Source organism: Anabrus simplex, chromosome 6, assembly GCF_040414725.1.
Source record: "Anabrus simplex isolate iqAnaSimp1 chromosome 6, ASM4041472v1, whole genome shotgun sequence".
Taxonomy (NCBI): domain Eukaryota; kingdom Metazoa; phylum Arthropoda; class Insecta; order Orthoptera; family Tettigoniidae; genus Anabrus; species Anabrus simplex.
The window spans coordinates 194,307,591-194,324,745 of record NC_090270.1 but is presented as its reverse complement, the minus strand read 5'-3'; the positions used below and the strand labels follow the sequence as shown (position 1 = coordinate 194,324,745).

The following is a 17,155-nucleotide window of genomic DNA, read 5'->3' as shown; positions in this document are numbered from 1 at the left end:
AGTTCTGATCTAATATTCAGTATACACTAAAGTAAGTCACTGTCTTGAGGATGTAACACAACACTTGAAAATTCTTATGATCTGTTGGTACACTTCAATAAATATAAATCACTGTCTTGAAGTTCTGTAAATAAATTGTTTAAAACTTTTATAAAATTAAAAGTAGTTGGTGAAAAATTAATATAGAATAGATTGATGTTAAATTAGATTTTAGTTGATTGTTATGAAACACAGGTAAATAATAATTTATTTAACACACACAATGTGCAAGGAATTAAATTACATCTATCTTCATTCTCATGCTCAAAGCTTTACCTGTCCGTCTGGACGAATAAACATCAACAGCGTCATATGCCCTCAATCCATATGAGCCATGCTTTTGGCACACATTCTAGTAGTTAAAAATTGTATACTACCATCTCTCCTGCCCTGCCGGCCAACATCATTCTGATGGTGAACATTATTTTGACCAACGGGACTTGAACGGGCTAACCATGGTGTCAGACCATATAGACTCTACACCTTAATGCTCATGGCCACCAGGCGGGCTAATGATACTGCACTATGTGCACGTGGAGAAACCCGGACTATGAGCCATCTCATTCAATACCCTTTGGCTTCTAGGACCTGCACCCAGGAAGATTTAATGAACGGTACAGATGTGGCTCTGCAAATAGTGCAGTACTGTGCCGCTGAGTGTAACTCAGTGTTTTACTGTTAGATTTGTATTATACTGTATATTTTAAATTTGTATCGAAAATGTCCATTTTTATGCTTCTGTATTACAATGTTCTGATACGAATGAAGAAAGAAAATATTAAAATCAACCTACAGATTAACCGTTTGTTTAAATATGAAGTTACCTGATGTTTATATACTGATTATTTGTAGCTAGTTCTTTTCAGAACAACCATTTACCATGGAATTGTCCTCGCTAGCAATTTAGTAAGAATAGCCGAGGAGAACAGATTGTTCATCATCCATAGAAAAATTGTCAACGTCGGCCACTGACAGCCGTTTGATGTGTTTTGTTAAGCAAGACTAAGGAGCATTGTGCTATCCGAGCCATTTGTATTCTCTCTGAAAACCATTGTAAATTTTACTTTCACGTTTACATTACATAAGGAATGTCCACCTGGTAAGAACATTTGTCTACATTGTTCCCAAGTTTATAGGGTATTGAATGCAATGAGTCTGCACTCGCGAAGGACTTGGTGACATTCTTGTAAGAAAGTTTTGATTGATTGATTGATTGATTGATTGATTGATTGATTGATTGATTGATTGATTGATTGATTGATTGATTGATTGATTGATGGTTCAGTTTTTTCTATTTGATGCTTTTGGGAGACGTGCACATCTGGGTGTGGAGTTGGTGGTGGTATGTAGGGAGATGGTGAAACCTTGATAACCAAGCACGAGACATAAACAGATGAAGGTGACAGAATTAATAACATCTAAACAATTCTTAAGGTTCATAAATTGTGAAGAAGAAATGCTGCAAGCATTAAGATCAAACTGCTATAACTGCTGCTACCGTCTCCGAGAGTGTGACACCCTGCCTCAGGCCAGGACATGTGTTGCAGTGATTTGATGTGCGGAGAAGTTCAGAGCAGAAGGGCCAACGCCTGTAAAAGGAACTGTCTCGGTATTCACCTTGCCGAGGAGAATGGAAAAGCATGGAAAACCATTCTCAGGACAGTCATCGGTGGGACCAACCCACTGCCTCCCGAATGCAGAGCTGTAGAGCCACAGTAAAGCCATGGTCACTGTTAGTCGAAGCCACTGTGCTCGGTGTAAGAACAAGGTAATGCACCTGTCACTTAGTTTCAGTAGCAATCATTTACTGCCATAAAATCTAACTAAATAGTTCTTTCCATAAGTTTAAATATCAAATTTTTAATTGACTTTCACACTGGAAAATATTGTAAACTGTTTGCATGTAGTGAAACAATTTTATATCAGCCGATTCTTACATGCTTCCCATTTAAGTATAAGTGGATGTACTATTTCGGGAAGAATTTTCTGGCGTACGTCAGAAGAACTTCATCATCCTTTGTTTGAAATGTCTCCTTTCCAGACCTTACATTATCTAGTATGCATTTATCGACCACATCACCTGAGTGCGTAACACATACCTTCCAAACCTGTACTCTCAAAGCAAGGATCATCTTTAATCTGTAAAGGCTCTGCCTTGTTGCTGCATCCATTCTTCTCTGTTACTTTCTGTTTTCATCTTTTCATAATTTTTCAGTTTCCATAACTTGGTTAATATCTCCAAAATACACACCAAAAATGTTTTCCATCATCTGTGTGCCATTTGACTGTTTTACTTTCTGGGCTTGGCCTATGTAAACTGGAAATACAACCTTGAGGATGTTAGTATGCATATAACTCCAGGTACACCAGCCTACAGGCAGAATGTCACACTCAAATGGGAGGCAGTATATCAGTTGAAATTGTTGCACTTGTGTGGAACCATTAGAGGTTTTTTCTAAGCATTGCAATTGAGTGTCTAGGATTGCATGACTTGCAATATCGACATGTGAACACATACACATAATCACATTATGTCAATTAAGATGGTCAACAAGGGCAGTTACTCGAAGTGTAGGCCATTATCAAAGTGATGTGGTTTGAACATGAAAGCGGTACAGCCAGACAGGATCTGTTGACTTCCCACGCACAGGTCATCCAAGGGCTAAGTCTGCAGTCTCTAACAGTTACCTTTGAATTTCAGCTCGAAGGAACCCTGAACTCTATGCCGCCATGCTGAATAATGATCTTTGGGCAGTCACAGGTTTCAACATTTCGACTCAAACTGTGAGGAACAGGTTGTACGAGGCATGACTTCACTCTCAACACCCATGATGAAGCCCAGTTCTTAAAGCTAGATATTGTGGGGTGTGGTACAGATAAGGCTAATATTATTCTGAATAGTCTCTTTAGAATTGGCATAAAGTCCTTTTGACCCATGAGTGTTGCATAAGCTTTATTCTGGACAGTAGTCTGCAATGTGTTGGAGGCATCACGTCTGACACAATGACTAGCACGTGCAGCAAGGTGGTGGTTCCCTGATGGGGTGGCTTGTGGGGCCACTGTACATTACTCCTAGTCATGCTGAGCAATGTCACGGCTGTACGATACAGGGATGGCATCTTCCGACCCATAGTAACACCTTATTGCCATCATTTTGGAGGAGAATTTGTCTTAATGGACAATAATGCATGCATCCATCATGCGGTTCTTGTTAATGACTTCTTTTGTGATCACAATATCGCTCGGCTTGAGTGGCCGCAGTGTTCTCGGATGTGAACCCTATTGAATGTGCCTGGGGTAAATTAAAGAAGGCTGTTAATAGCCGTTGCAACCCTCGTGAACCACTTTGAGAAATTTACACTGAATCGCTATTGAGAAGTGGAACAATTTGGAACATTACGTTGATGAAATAGTGGACAGTATGTAAAGATGAATTCTGGCATTCATCAATGCACGGGATATGTTACCTGGTATTTAAGGTACTGACGTGTACTGTCTTAACTTGCATTGAGAAAGCAAAGTTGTATTGTTGTGGAAGCTCTCATTTGTAGTTTTGTTGGGTGACAAATGATATGTTACCTCTGTACTTTTTTGTTTTAAAATTTACTGTAAAGAATCTGGAACTCTTTGGTCCAAGGTGATGCAAAATTCTGTTTGAAGTATTTTTTCCTTGAAAGATGTTCAGTTGGGATTAGTGATGATATGGCTTACAAAGTTAATGTTCCTTTTATTTCAAAGTATTGATTAGTACCCTTTCTTTCTGCAATCATCTGCAAAGTTTCCGAATTTGATTTCTTTGCCGTTCACCAAATTTTTAACATTCTCCTCCAAATCCACATTCATAGGCTTCATTTCATTTAACATTCTGTTTTGCTAGGATCCAGCTCTAACTTTCATTTTTTAAACTTTAAATAAAATATTTTGTAAGCATCTTTCTTCATATCAAATTTAGAAGAATGTTAGTCAATAAATGTCTTATTGTAAAACATCTTTTTTTGCTAACATTATCCTCTTTTCTTCTGCTGTGCTCCTGTTGTTTATAATAAAGCTCCTTAAGTATCAAAACTGATCCACTTAACTGATGGAAGGATGGATGACATAATCAACAAGCGCAGCAAAAACTATTGAAGGACATTGTAAAATCAAATATGTGAAGGTGCTCAAATACGTCAGCCTCGTGTCGGTAGATTTACTGGCACGTGAAAGAACTCTTGCGGGACTAAATTCCGGCACCTCGGCGTCTCCGAAAACCGTAAAAGAGTAGTTAGTGGGACGTAAAACAAATAACATTATTAAAATCAAATATGAAGAAATGTTTGAAAGACATCCTCAACTTGGAGGATGCAGCTTATTATTGTACACTGTGCCATCTTATCCATAATGATCTACAGCATTTTGTAAACAGTGGAGTGCCAGGCTCTCTAACAACTGGGAACTTTGGTAAATTTTATGTGCGTACATTGTGGCACAGCTTGTGATTTTAGAATTGGTTTCTACAGTTATCTAAGAACCCATAATATTGACAACACGGATGCACTCAGAAGACAGTTGTTAGGTTCACACTAGTGAATGATAATGGCGTGTGACCTCCAGAGAGGCCTTTGCAGGTCTTTTGTGTTGATGCCTTTTAGAATCTATACACTTCACCATGTTAATGGTCTACATTGATCGATATTGAATACTTACTGTGACAATCTCACTACGGTGAAAAACTATTTTAAGTAATAGTTGAAAATCTAATTAGTCATTAAGTCATTGTGATTTTTGTAAATACTTTCCCACTGAAGAAGACAATTATGATTTCTCAATATATATACGAATATATGTATTAAACAGTTTTTTGTGAATAGTATTGACAAAGCAGATCAAATTATGTCATGTTTTCAGTGTAGTGAGATTTTTATTGATGCCTTTTAGGCGACCTGCACGTCTGTGAGGGCGGGGCCCTACCTATGATGAGTTCTAATGCTGCAGGTGAAGCACACACCCAGCCTCCGAGGCATCGGAATTGACCAATGAAGGTTAAAATCCTGACCCTGCCGGGAGTCAAAACTAATGGTCAGCATGGAGTCGGACACACCGATCAATGGATGATGATATTTCATTGCATACTTGCAGATACGTGTGTCAGATTTGTATATGGGTTCTTAATACCATATGCTAAATAAAATGAATACATACCTGTTCTTAAAGCTTTCTCCTTTCTTATTACCAGTTCCTCTCATGCTATGTCAGTCCATTTAAACTTGTTGTATGTATTGTGTATCTTCGTGTGATTTGCAATCGGCCTTTATTTACAAGTTGTAAAAATGAATTCTTTTTTTGTGTGTGTTCAGCCTGTGGCAGCTGGAAGTGGCATTCCTCAAGTGAAGTGCTACTTGAATGGTGTTAAGATTCCTCGAGTGGTACGCATTAAAACCTTGCTGGTCAAGGTTGTTGGCGTCATCAGTTCTGTTGTTGGTGGAATGGCAGTAGGAAAGGTGATTATCGGATTCCACTTATTGTGTGTTAATAACCTTCCTGCTATGTGTATGTTTATGTTCTGTAAATAACTATCGTCACCTAGTTGCAGATCTGGCCATCTCAAAAAAAAAAATTTCAGGTAAACCTAAAAACATGTTACTTCCGTGTACAACAAAAATATTTTATTGCAACGTTAGGATTTTGGTAAACAGAATGCATTGAATCCGTTCAGATCCAGGCTTGTTTGGTAAAATTAGCTAGTGACATTTTGGAGAAGGCCAGCTTTGCAGTGTGATCTGGAATTTGAGCAGTGTTGAAACTGTGTTAATGGCATGTTACTTAATTAAACCCTCAGTGCTGTTGACAAGATAATATTCATCACAAGTGCTGCCATGCGGAATGCTATTGATGGAATGGTTTGTTGCTTTGCGTGCAACTTTTTAGTTCCATATTCCAACTGTTTGAGGCGCTATTGATAAAACAATTTGTTATGTTATCACATGGTAATGCTATTGACGAAGCGGTCTCTGATTATGTGCACACCTTTTTTTATTTCACATTCCAGCTGTTTGAGGCATTGTTCACAAAACTCTTCGTCCTGTGCGCTACCACCTGGTAATGCTATTGATGAAATGGTTCATCTCTATGCGCACACCATTTTAGTTTCATATTCCAGCTGTTTGAGGTGCTGTCATTTGAAAGTAGACTTATCTGCTGTCTTGTGATAGTCTGAAGAACATTTTACTTTACAGTTACAATCTCTATGGAGTTTACCTGTGTATTAAATGTAACCTAATGTACTGTATTGTATTGGAACCCATACGAGGAGAGAGAATGTGTTAAACCGACTTAACACTAGAACCGTGGCTGGGTAATTTGTGACCCAGCTGTTAGTTCTTTCTTCCCTATCTTCTTTGTGTCTCTACTTGGAGCACTAGATTTTTATGACTTTTCAAAAATAAGGGACTTTAACAACTACACATAATTTTAGTTTTCAGGGGGCAACCCCTTGTTTAAAAAATCCAGATTTACCTAGAACCGTGGCTGGGTCAGATTTGACCCATCATTGATAATAATGTTAGCATCTGTTCTTCCATTTAGCCTCTTATACTTTTAATCCGTGTGTCACCGGAATTCTCCAAGCATATATACTGTGCCCAAGTCCGCAACATCGTATTGGCTGTGGAGGAAGGGAGAGGTACGAAACCGCTTAGTCACATCTGAACAATTGTCGAGTAAGGCACTACTCGCGCTGTATTGTACAATATGTTGTTAGTTTTGCAGTATCTGTCTGTAAATAGTGTGCGAGTAATTGGCAGTGGCCGCACGTCAATGACTTACTACTGAACAAAATATTATTGATACCATAAATTACATTTCTGGTGAGGAATCTGAAGGGGAACCCATGGATTTTTCGTCTGATGAAGGATCACAGCTCGTACCTTCAGATTCGTCATCAGAAAATGGTCATGCCATTCGAAGCTGTAGCAAATCCTGATAGAGCAGGTATGCTTTTCTAAACTTTCATTTCACAACGTATGGATTATAATTTTCATACTTTGCACATTTCTGGCCTAAAAGTATTTAGTTTACAGTTTATCACTGCTATTAGGTTTATATAGTTAGGTGCATTTTTACTTGTTGTAAATATTATTTTCGGGTGGAAAAACTAAGACAAATTTTATCTAACATTGTATCTAATATACTCTTGCAATGCCAGGGACTTCTCACGGTCATCAAAGGGGGCGTAGCCAGGAGCACTGTTTAGTTCCTTCAACGGGAGCAGAGGCCATCGCTGACGGTCAAGGACTTGTACAATTTGACGAAAACGGAGAGGATGCGCCATCAGTGAAACGAGGCAGATTTTGTGTTGGGAGCCTGATTCAGCTTCCAGCAGGTACAGAAATTCCATCTCCAGATAGTACGACCTGGAAAGTTGGGGTAATTGGTGATGTTACAGCTGATAAACATGGAGCTCAAATTGTGTTCAGAGATCACGCTGGACCTACTGCACATGCTGAACGTAATGTGAATGAGACTTGCGTAAGTGCTTGGCGACTTATGATCACGGACAAGATTTTGAAACATTGTGACATGTACTAAGACAGACGCATATCGTGTACTGTTGTCAGATGATCAGTGTCTTAAGATTGAGGAGATGGAAGCCTTTCTTGCTATATTGTACATTCGCGGTACCATAGGAGCTAAAGGCTTAGAACTGGACTCATTGTGGTCAGAGAAGTGGGGCAATCCTATTGTAAAATCAACAGTGGTTTGTGAAATTCAGAGAAATAATTATTACATAAAATAAATTTCATCATAAAGTCCGTATTGTCGTACGTGTACTTTAAGGTTAAGTCAATATTCCACCTTTACAATACCATAAGTTTATTGTCTATTTATTTAAACAACATTATTAAATAATACGGGACGTCTAACTTGTAGACATCATCAGCCGTAAGATATTCAAGAAAAAGCTTAAAAAAGGACAAGGACAGAACAACACAATAAAATAAATCGGTTGTCGAACACGTCAATTAAAATAGCGAGGATGTTCCAGATTGTTCCAAGTACAAACATTCAATACCTGTTGACGAAAAAACTTAAAATCATACACATGAGACGATATAGTAAAGCTGGCTGTTAAAATTATTCTTGAGGGTGCCGTTGATATGCAGCAATCAGGTGCATCGGCAAAAGCTGATAATGAAGTGCATAATGTTATTTGTAGCAGAAAAAAAAGACTATCAACGAGCATGTGTAGGGAATCCAGAGAGATGTAAAAAACTTCAAACTTATTAATAAGAAATGTCAACTTTGCACCAATATGACACAGATAAATGATCACAAACCTCTTATCACAGCCACTGTATTAATGTCCAAGTGCCTGTATGTTAGAAAAGACACATTTTCTTCAGTTTTTTTCCATAGTCTAATTAGGAGCTCATTATATATAAATCCAGGAGCAATGAGGCCTCTGTGTGCAAAGTTCAGCAAGAAAGTGTTATTGTGAAAAATAACTTTGCAATGTTTAGATCTTTGAATTTTAGGAATCTAGTGTAAGAGAAGAATGCATTCAGAAAATTTATGTATTAAGTGGATACTAAAGGTGTCCTAATTTCTGGTGAGTTTTCCATTTGGTGAGCATGTTAAATTAAGAATAGCCTATTTTATTATTTTGAGAGAGCACCTACTACATTACATAGTACCTTTTGTTGTTGTTTTTCTATTTTAAACGATATTCACCCACTATTTCTCATAAAATAAGATTAAAAATTAAAAATGTCCATGTAAAAGCTTCTTTATTTGAGTTATATGAAAGACAATTAAGAGGTTGAGTGCATTGTTTGGGGATGGTTCTAGAAAGTACACAAGTAGAGTAGAATTATTTGGACACTAGCAAGAGACCCGTGCTTCGCTACGGTTTTAAACTGAAAGTTATTATTCAAAATTTTACATTTTGGACAGTCCACTCTCAGCTGAGCCTGTAAAATACGCCCTCAGTTCGTATGTCAAATTGTTTTAGGGGAATGATTTTCTGATCTAACACTCATTTGAACCCCATACTGAGGAATTTGAATGTGTTAAACCCCATCTTATTTAACATGTAGGATGTAAGAGCCACCAACCTGTGATATTTTGATTTTGTACATCAAACAGTAATGGAGGAATGAATGATTTTTAAGGAGTGAATGTTTTAAAATATATTAACATGAAGGATATAGGAAACCACCCTTCATAAACATTCTTAAGTTCGTGCCTGAAACAAATTCGGAAGAATGGATATTGTGTTTTTGAGAGTGAACCACCAGCTAAATCCCTTAGGGGAGAATTATTTTGAATTATACTATACTTTACACCTAGGGACAAAAGACCCTTCTCGTAAAATTACAACTTTGTACGTCAAACTGTTTTGGAGGGATGAATATTTTCATTTACGGAGCTAACCTCATTTAACACTTTAGGGGTAGAACGTTGAAAAATATTTCCTATTTCACACCTAGGATTTAAAATGTACACCACTATTTGGAATTTTGTCTTTGTGCGTTACACCATTTCGGAGGAAGGAAGGAATATATTTGTTTTCGGATCTTAACCCCCATGTAACTCTCTCAGCAGATAAATTTGTTTCAAACCTTCTGTTATTTAACACCTAGGATATCATTTGAAATTTGAAATTCATAATTCAAACGGTTTCATATAGATGCATATTTTTGTAGTCATCCTCATCCCCCAGTCAAAACCCCGTTAGGGGTGTATTATTTCAAGTCCACTTAATATTTGCATCCTCTTGAAAAGAATTCAACTCCTTTTACACCACCCGTAAGTTGATTCCACCCTGCTCTCCTGCTGCAAAATGCACATGTCTTTATTTTTAAAGGAGATTCCAAATACCAGTTTTCACGTCTGTAATACGTTACGTTTTTGAGATATGCTGTAGATATGCTCATTTTAAAAATTCCCCCCCTTTGTCACTCTTATTCTTAAGTAGATTTTCCAAAAAGAAACAAATACATGTTTCTTTATTTTTAAAGGAGATTCTAAATACCAATGTTCATGTCTGTAACATCTTCAGTTATTGAGATATTAGTATCCAAATAAAAATAATTCAACGCCTTTTTCAGCCCCCTTCCCCCACTAGTGTTTTTTTTCTCGAAAACAAACAAATACATTAGGGTGGGCCGAAAAATTCGAATTCATTTTTCCAAGTCATAATACCACGGAAAAGTTGCGTATTGGGGAGAATAAAACAAACAAAATAGGTTCATTTCTTCCGGTCGCGCACGTGCTCTAAAGTTTGCCGAAATTCGGAAAAATGTATATTTTTACGATAATTTTCTACCTTGCTTGTCAATATTTAAGTGTAATAGCTCTAGTCGACTCTTACTCGAACCATTAATGATTTAGAAACAAGAATGGTTCAAATCGGTTAACGTCTTTCGCTCGCGCAACAGCCGTCAAATCTAACAAATTCTCGCGCTCGTCGTAACTCACTCGGCTCAAAGACCCTGACGCTCCGCCCACGTACCACTCTTGCCATCACGCCGTGGCATTGTTGTGACATTCTGCACTTATCCCTTGTGTTTGATGTGTATTTCATTCGCTCTTCCAGTTACTATTGTGGCATTTGTATGTACTGTATTTCGATGTTTGTTTTGTGTTATGATATTTTTGTGTAACTTCGTGACTTAACGGTGATAGGTATTTGATTGCCCTACATTTGGTGCACCTAAAAACTTTTCATCAAACAAGCTTCCTACTGGTGAGGAGATGATTCAGTGTTCACAGGTGAGGTACACTTGGCGCTTAAAGTTAATAATAAGAGCATCAGCTTTTCACACGTTGCCAGTACATAGCTAAACAAAATAATTGGTTTGTATCAGAAAGCATCCATCCCAAAAGTTACAGATAAGAGAATTGTGCAACTTATAAAAGCGTTGCATGATAAATATTACTGCATTCAAAAGTCATATACTCGGGATAAGTATATTCGTGTAAGCAGAACATTGACGAGTTTAACTAAATATGCTTGTTGCTTTTTGACGTAGCAGCTTGCAAATGCCCCATTGTTGTTAAATGCATTTGTAACAGAACCCCCAATTTATGTAAATGCGATATAACTGTCAACTGTGTTTGTGCAAAATCAAACAAGATACCTGCTATTGAGCTAAGATTTGTTTCCTTATTACGAGCACATGGAATAGGAAAAGTTGGAGTGTTGGACGTGTCTGAAACAAATGTATTAAATCATTGGAAAGGAGATCGCGTGACAGCCATTTAACTCTGGATGATGAATCTGAATCTCATCTGAAAACCTCGTGCTCATATTCAAATGTAAATATTGTTGAATCTGATGATGAAGACCAATAGCTTCATCGCTATTGCTACCTTTGCTAGAAGGATAACAACTTTAACTTTAGCATGTTTGATAAAAAGTCTTTAGGTTCACGAAATATAGGGCAGTCAAATACCTGTCTTGTGATGAATTTCTTAGGTACAGTCATGTTATACCACCGTTAAATCACAAAGTTACACAAAAATGTCATAACACAAAACAAACATCGAAATACAGTAGATGCAAATGCTACACTAGTAATGGGAAGAGCGAATGAAACATACATCAAACACGAGGGATAAGTGCAGAATGACACAACAATCCCACGGCGTGATGGCGAGAGTGGTAGGTGGGGGGGAGCGTCAGGGTCTTTGACCCGAGCGAGTTACGACGAGCGTGAGAATTTGTTAGATTTGACGGCTGTTGCGCAAGCGAAAGACGTTAACCGATTTGAACCATTTGTGTTTCTAAATCATTATTGGTTCGAGTAAGAGTCGACTAGAGCTATTACATTTAAATATTGACAAGTTAAGCATGGTAGAAAATTATCGTAAAAATATACATATTTTCTGAATTTCGGCAAACTTTAGACCACGTGCGCGACCGGAAGAAATGAACCTATTTTGTTTGTTTTTTTACCCTATTTTATTCTCCCCAATTCGCAACTTTTCTGTGGTATTACGACTTGGAAAAAAGAATTTGAGTTTTTTCGCCCACCCTAAAATATGTTACTTTCATTTTTAAGAGATTAAAAATACCAATTTTCACGTCTGTTACGTGTTAAGTTTTTGATATACTGTATATTAATTTTAAGAAGTCACCCCATTTGTCACTCCTGTTCACCACCCCTAAAGTAGATTTTCCAAAAACAAAAAAAATACATGTTCTTAATGTTTAAAGGAGATTCAAAATAAGTTTTCATGACTGTAACATCTTCCGTTTTTGAGATATAATTATCCACACAAAAGGTATTCAACCCTTTTTTCACTTTTTTCACCCCCGTAACAGGATTTTCTGAAAACTAAAAAATAAGTGTTTCTTTATTTTTAAAGGAGATTCCAAATACCAACTTCGACGTATTTTAACCGTTCAGTATTCAAGATATAGATACGCTCATTTTAATATTCACCCCCCTTTTCACCCTCTTAGCGATGGAATATCCAAAAAATCCTCCCTTGATGAGCACCTGCATTGTAATATGAATGTATCCCCAAAATTTCATTTCTCTATGTCCAGTAGTTTTGACTCAGCGATGAGTCAGGACAAATTATTTTATATATATATAGATTATGCCTTCTGCAGTCTCGAAGGAAGAGAATTCCAGCTTGAGGTGTTAAAGGTACTGTTCATTAGTGTTTCAGAGGTGATGGTTAGGTTGCCAAAAGATGGAAAGGGAGAAGTTGATTATGAAAACTAATTTCCTCGTTACTGAATGAGTTTGGCCGCATGATACAATTTGTGTACGTGTTAGCATGCGTTTGAGAGATTGTTTCAAATTCCTGACCATGGCTGGTACGTTCCAATACATTCTGCTGTCTGTGGAAACCTACCTGTGTTGGTGTGGTATTTTACCACTGAGTGTTGCTGGATTAGTTCATCTCTCAAGTGCTGTCTCTCTTCATCACATTCACTGTCATGTTTCCCAGCTGGTATCTTATCATCTTGTACCAGCCATTTAAGTCACAGCAAGAGTGAGGGCGAGTCACATAAGCATATCTAAAATTTTGAGTCTAAAAAAGATTGTCATGTAGTTCATACATAAACCTGGGATTTTCATTTTCTTCATTGTTACAAGTGTTCAGGCCTCCAACTGCTTTGTATGGGGTTCTAGTTACAACCTGAAAGATTCTGTCAGTATGTACTAAATAAACTATACTGTAAAAAACTGGATGTATTCAATACAAAATTTAGTATCTATTGGAACATATGTTATACTTACTGTCCTCGAATAGTTTGTAAGAATTGGTTGTTGATTGGTGTCAGCCCAGTCAGGTAATATAGGATCTAATATAGTCCTGTTTTGCTGAGGTGATTATCTACCATGCTGATCAGTTACAGTAATACATACATTGTTATTTTGGTCTGAGACACTCACCTGTGTATTGTTATAACTTTCACCCTCACTTTTATTTTCATTCAAACTAATTACTAAATAGTTTTCGGAATCATAATTGACAAATGCTTTTTGTAACCAATGCACTAATTTCACTTTCCTTTAGACATTTACTCCTAATGCAGGAACTAGTAGCCATTTCCTTTAACATCTTAGAAGCACATGTTTACTAAGTCCAAACAAAGTATGTTTGGTGGATAAATAATGGTTTGTATACAAAAGCCGATATCGCAGTCCTTCCTTATTCATTAATAAGAATTTATCGTATTTGGATGCAATGTCCTGGAAATAAAGGCAAATACATGAAGTGTATGGAAACATCTATTGATGTGCTTGGCAGATGTGTTTTTGCTGTTTTGGGATTATCATTATTACCTTTTATTCTTGATTTATTCAGTTACTGTAGATTTGTGCTCAGGGTCTGGGATGAGCAGACATAAAATATGTACATTACATGTAAGGTATTCGGTTTGCACACAAGTTACATTTCTGTGATATATTTCCTAAAAGATTAAAGTGCTCTAGAATACTTTTTGTCAGGGATTCTGCAAAAATTGGGAATCAGGTAGTTAGTTGTGATCCATTGTTTAATGGTGCATGTTCAAACGTGGTTGACCAACAGCTGATGTGTTTTAATGATAGCTGGTTGCATGATTAACTAAACTCTGATGACTGTGTTACTATTCTAGGAAGGACCTATGGTCCACTCGGGTGCAGTTGTTGCTGCAGGTATTTCACAGGGTAAGAGTTCCACCTTTAAGCTGGATTTAAAGATATTCCAGTATTTTCGAGAAGATCATGAAAAGCGGGACTTTGTTTCTGGAGGTGCAGCTGCTGGTGTTGCTGCAGCCTTTGGAGCTCCTGTTGGTGAGTTTGGCACATCATTAGAATAACAAAATTGATGTTTATAAAAAAGTACTCATTTTAATATATATGTATTGCCTAGGTGGTGTTCTCTTCAGTCTAGAGGAGGGAACTAGTTTCTGGAACCAGTCTCTCACTTGGAGGATATTCTTTTCCTCTATGATCTCGACATTCACTTTGAATGTTGTTCTGAGTACTTACCATGGACGTCCTGGTAAGTTTTCTGTATACGCTGTTTACACGTATATTGGTAAGATTAAAATGGTTTGAATTAAATTTGTTACAATTTGCCACCAAGTCTAATGTGCTCATTTATGTAGTGTCTACAATGAATACAGTATAAATTATTTCTGAACAGCGAAAAAGAAAAATTAAAAACTTTGATATGTGCTAACTTAATATCATATTTAACTTGTTGCTTGTTGGAGCAGTAGCCTCAATTTAATTAGAATGTTTGTACACATTTTAGTGAAGTGAGAAAACAAAATTTGTTCTTCAATAAAGTCAGCAAAGCATGCTATATTGTTGCAATGTTCTGTTACAATGTTTCTGTGTATATGCCATGTACTGAGATTGAATTTGGGAGGGGGTGAGGGAAGGAGGAAGATAATAAATCTAGCTTTTGTTTACTGCCACCCTAGTAATTCAGCATATGGAAATAAATATCTTTTTGAAGAGTTATTGGTGGATATTGGTAGGATAAGGGGAATGTATCCAGGTGAGGAGGATATGTTGTTATTTGGGGATTGGAACGCGAGAATAGGGGAACAGAGCCCAGTTTATAGTAGGGAGGATGGAATATGTTTGTTGGAAAGTAGAAGGAGTGAGGACAAAATTACAAATAGTTATGGAGAGAAGCTCCTAGAGATGTGTGCTGTGGGAAATTTGTATATTCTGAATGGGTGGATAGAGGGTGACAGGACGGGGAAATTGACATATGTTACTGAGAAGGGTGGTAGTGTGATAGATATGGTTTTAAGTTCGGAAGGGATGATTGAGGAAGTTGTAAGAATGGAAATAAGAGACTGGATTGAATCACACCATTTCCCGGTGAGGGTTATGCTGAAAAGGGAGGAAGAGAAGTGTACAATGAAGGAAGATGAGACAAATGATAAACGAGGGAGTGGTTATAATAAGTATAAATGGACAGAGAAGGTGGGCCGGGATTGGAATAGGGTAGTAAAAGAGGAGTTACATCTTCTGAAATATGTTTGGGAAGGGGCGTTAGAAGAGAATAATACTGATAAAGCCTTGGAATTGTTGCTACATCCAATAAAGATGATAGCGCAGAAGGCGAAAGCTAGAAAGGGAAATAAGAAAGAGGGAGAAGAATGGTTTAATAGGGAGTGTGAAGGAATGCGGAGGAAGGTGATGGACGCGTTAGGAGAATATAGAAGGAAAGGTGGGAGCCAAGAAAGGGAGTTTTTCTGTAGATTGAGGAAGGAGTATAAAAAGAAAATTTGTAAGACAAAGACGTGGTTAGAGGAACAAATGGAAGTCATAAATAATGACTGCAAGACAAATAATTTTGAGAGCGTTTGGGATAAGATTAATAAAATTATTAAGGGTGGAAGGAATATAGAGAGAACGAGTATTGAGGAAGTGCAATGGGTCAGGCACTTTGATGAATTACTAGGGAAAAAGGGGGATGAAAGATAGAGAGGTTTGGGAGAAGAAGTAATTTGGAGGAATAGGAGAGTGGCAATTTATGACCTGGATAAAGAAATCACAAGAGAGGAAATCCTGAGAGTGATAAGCAGAGCCAGAGCGAAGTCGGCCGGGGGGTGTAATGGTATAAATAACAAGTTTTGGAAGGAAATTAGTAAAAATGAGATAATGATAGAGGGCATGGTTAAACTATTCAATAGGATATTTGAGGGAGGTAATTACCCTAAGGAATGGGAAACAGGAATTATATGCCCTATATACAAGGGGAAGGGTAGTAGGAACAGTGTGAACAGTTATATCTCTGTTGGATTCTTTGAGTAAAATATATACTGGTGTGTTAGCGAACAGAATAAGCGGATGGGCGGAAGAAAATGAAATTTTGACAGATTACCAAGGGGGATTTAGGAAAAAGAAAAGAACAGTGGATAATATAATGATAGTAAAGACTATTTTAGAAAAGTATAAGAATATGGCTAGAAGTACGGTTTATGTAGCAGCAATAGATTTTGAGAAAGCTTTTGACAAGGTGAATAGAGAGGCCCTATTAGAGAAATTAGGCAGGCTAGGGATTTCGGAGATGATGTTGAGGGCAGTGGAAGGAATATATAGGGTTGTCAGGTTTTGTGTAAAATTGGGAGAAGGGAGACTGAGTGGACCATTAGAGTCCAAGGTGGGTTTAAAACAAGGATGAAAGTTATCGCCAATACTGTTTATTTTATTTATCAACGATATTTTAGAGGGGTTTGGGGCAGAAAATTGGGCTGTACCAGTAATTAATGGTTTTGAAGTACCAGGACTGATATTTGCGGATGATGTGGAGGGGCGATGAATAGGGCCTTAAAGTCAGTGACGCTATTTGCGAGGAAATGGGGATTGAGAATTAATGGAAATAAGTCTAAAATATTAGTAGTACAGGTGGACAAAAGAAGAAAGATAGAAGGTAATTGGGTAATTCAGGGAGAAAGATTGGAACAGGTAAGGAAGTTGGAATATCAAGGAGTTATTTTTAATGATAAAGAAACTTGGAGTGACCAGATCAAAAGGGTGAAATAGAGGATTGGCAGCCTTAGCCTCAGTCAGAAATTTGCTAGTCAAGTACCCGGGGATCAGTTATAAAACACTGAGACTTGTGTTCAGGTCGGTAATCGTTGGGAGGGTATTATACGGCTCAG

The 17,155-nt window shown here is 37.4% G+C and overlaps 1 protein-coding gene across 1 annotated transcript in view; it reads left to right on the top strand.

The window, feature by feature from the left end:
- Nucleotides 1-17,155, top strand: part of ClC-b (chloride channel protein 7) — a 178,769-nt gene that overhangs the window by 45,893 nt on the left and 115,721 nt on the right. Inside the window, exons 5-7 of the mRNA XM_067150131.2 lie at nucleotides 5,376-5,519; nucleotides 14,141-14,318; nucleotides 14,398-14,529. Of these exons, the coding sequence (XP_067006232.2) occupies nucleotides 5,376-5,519; nucleotides 14,141-14,318; nucleotides 14,398-14,529 (454 nt within the window). The remainder of the gene's footprint in view (nucleotides 1-5,375; nucleotides 5,520-14,140; nucleotides 14,319-14,397; nucleotides 14,530-17,155) is intronic.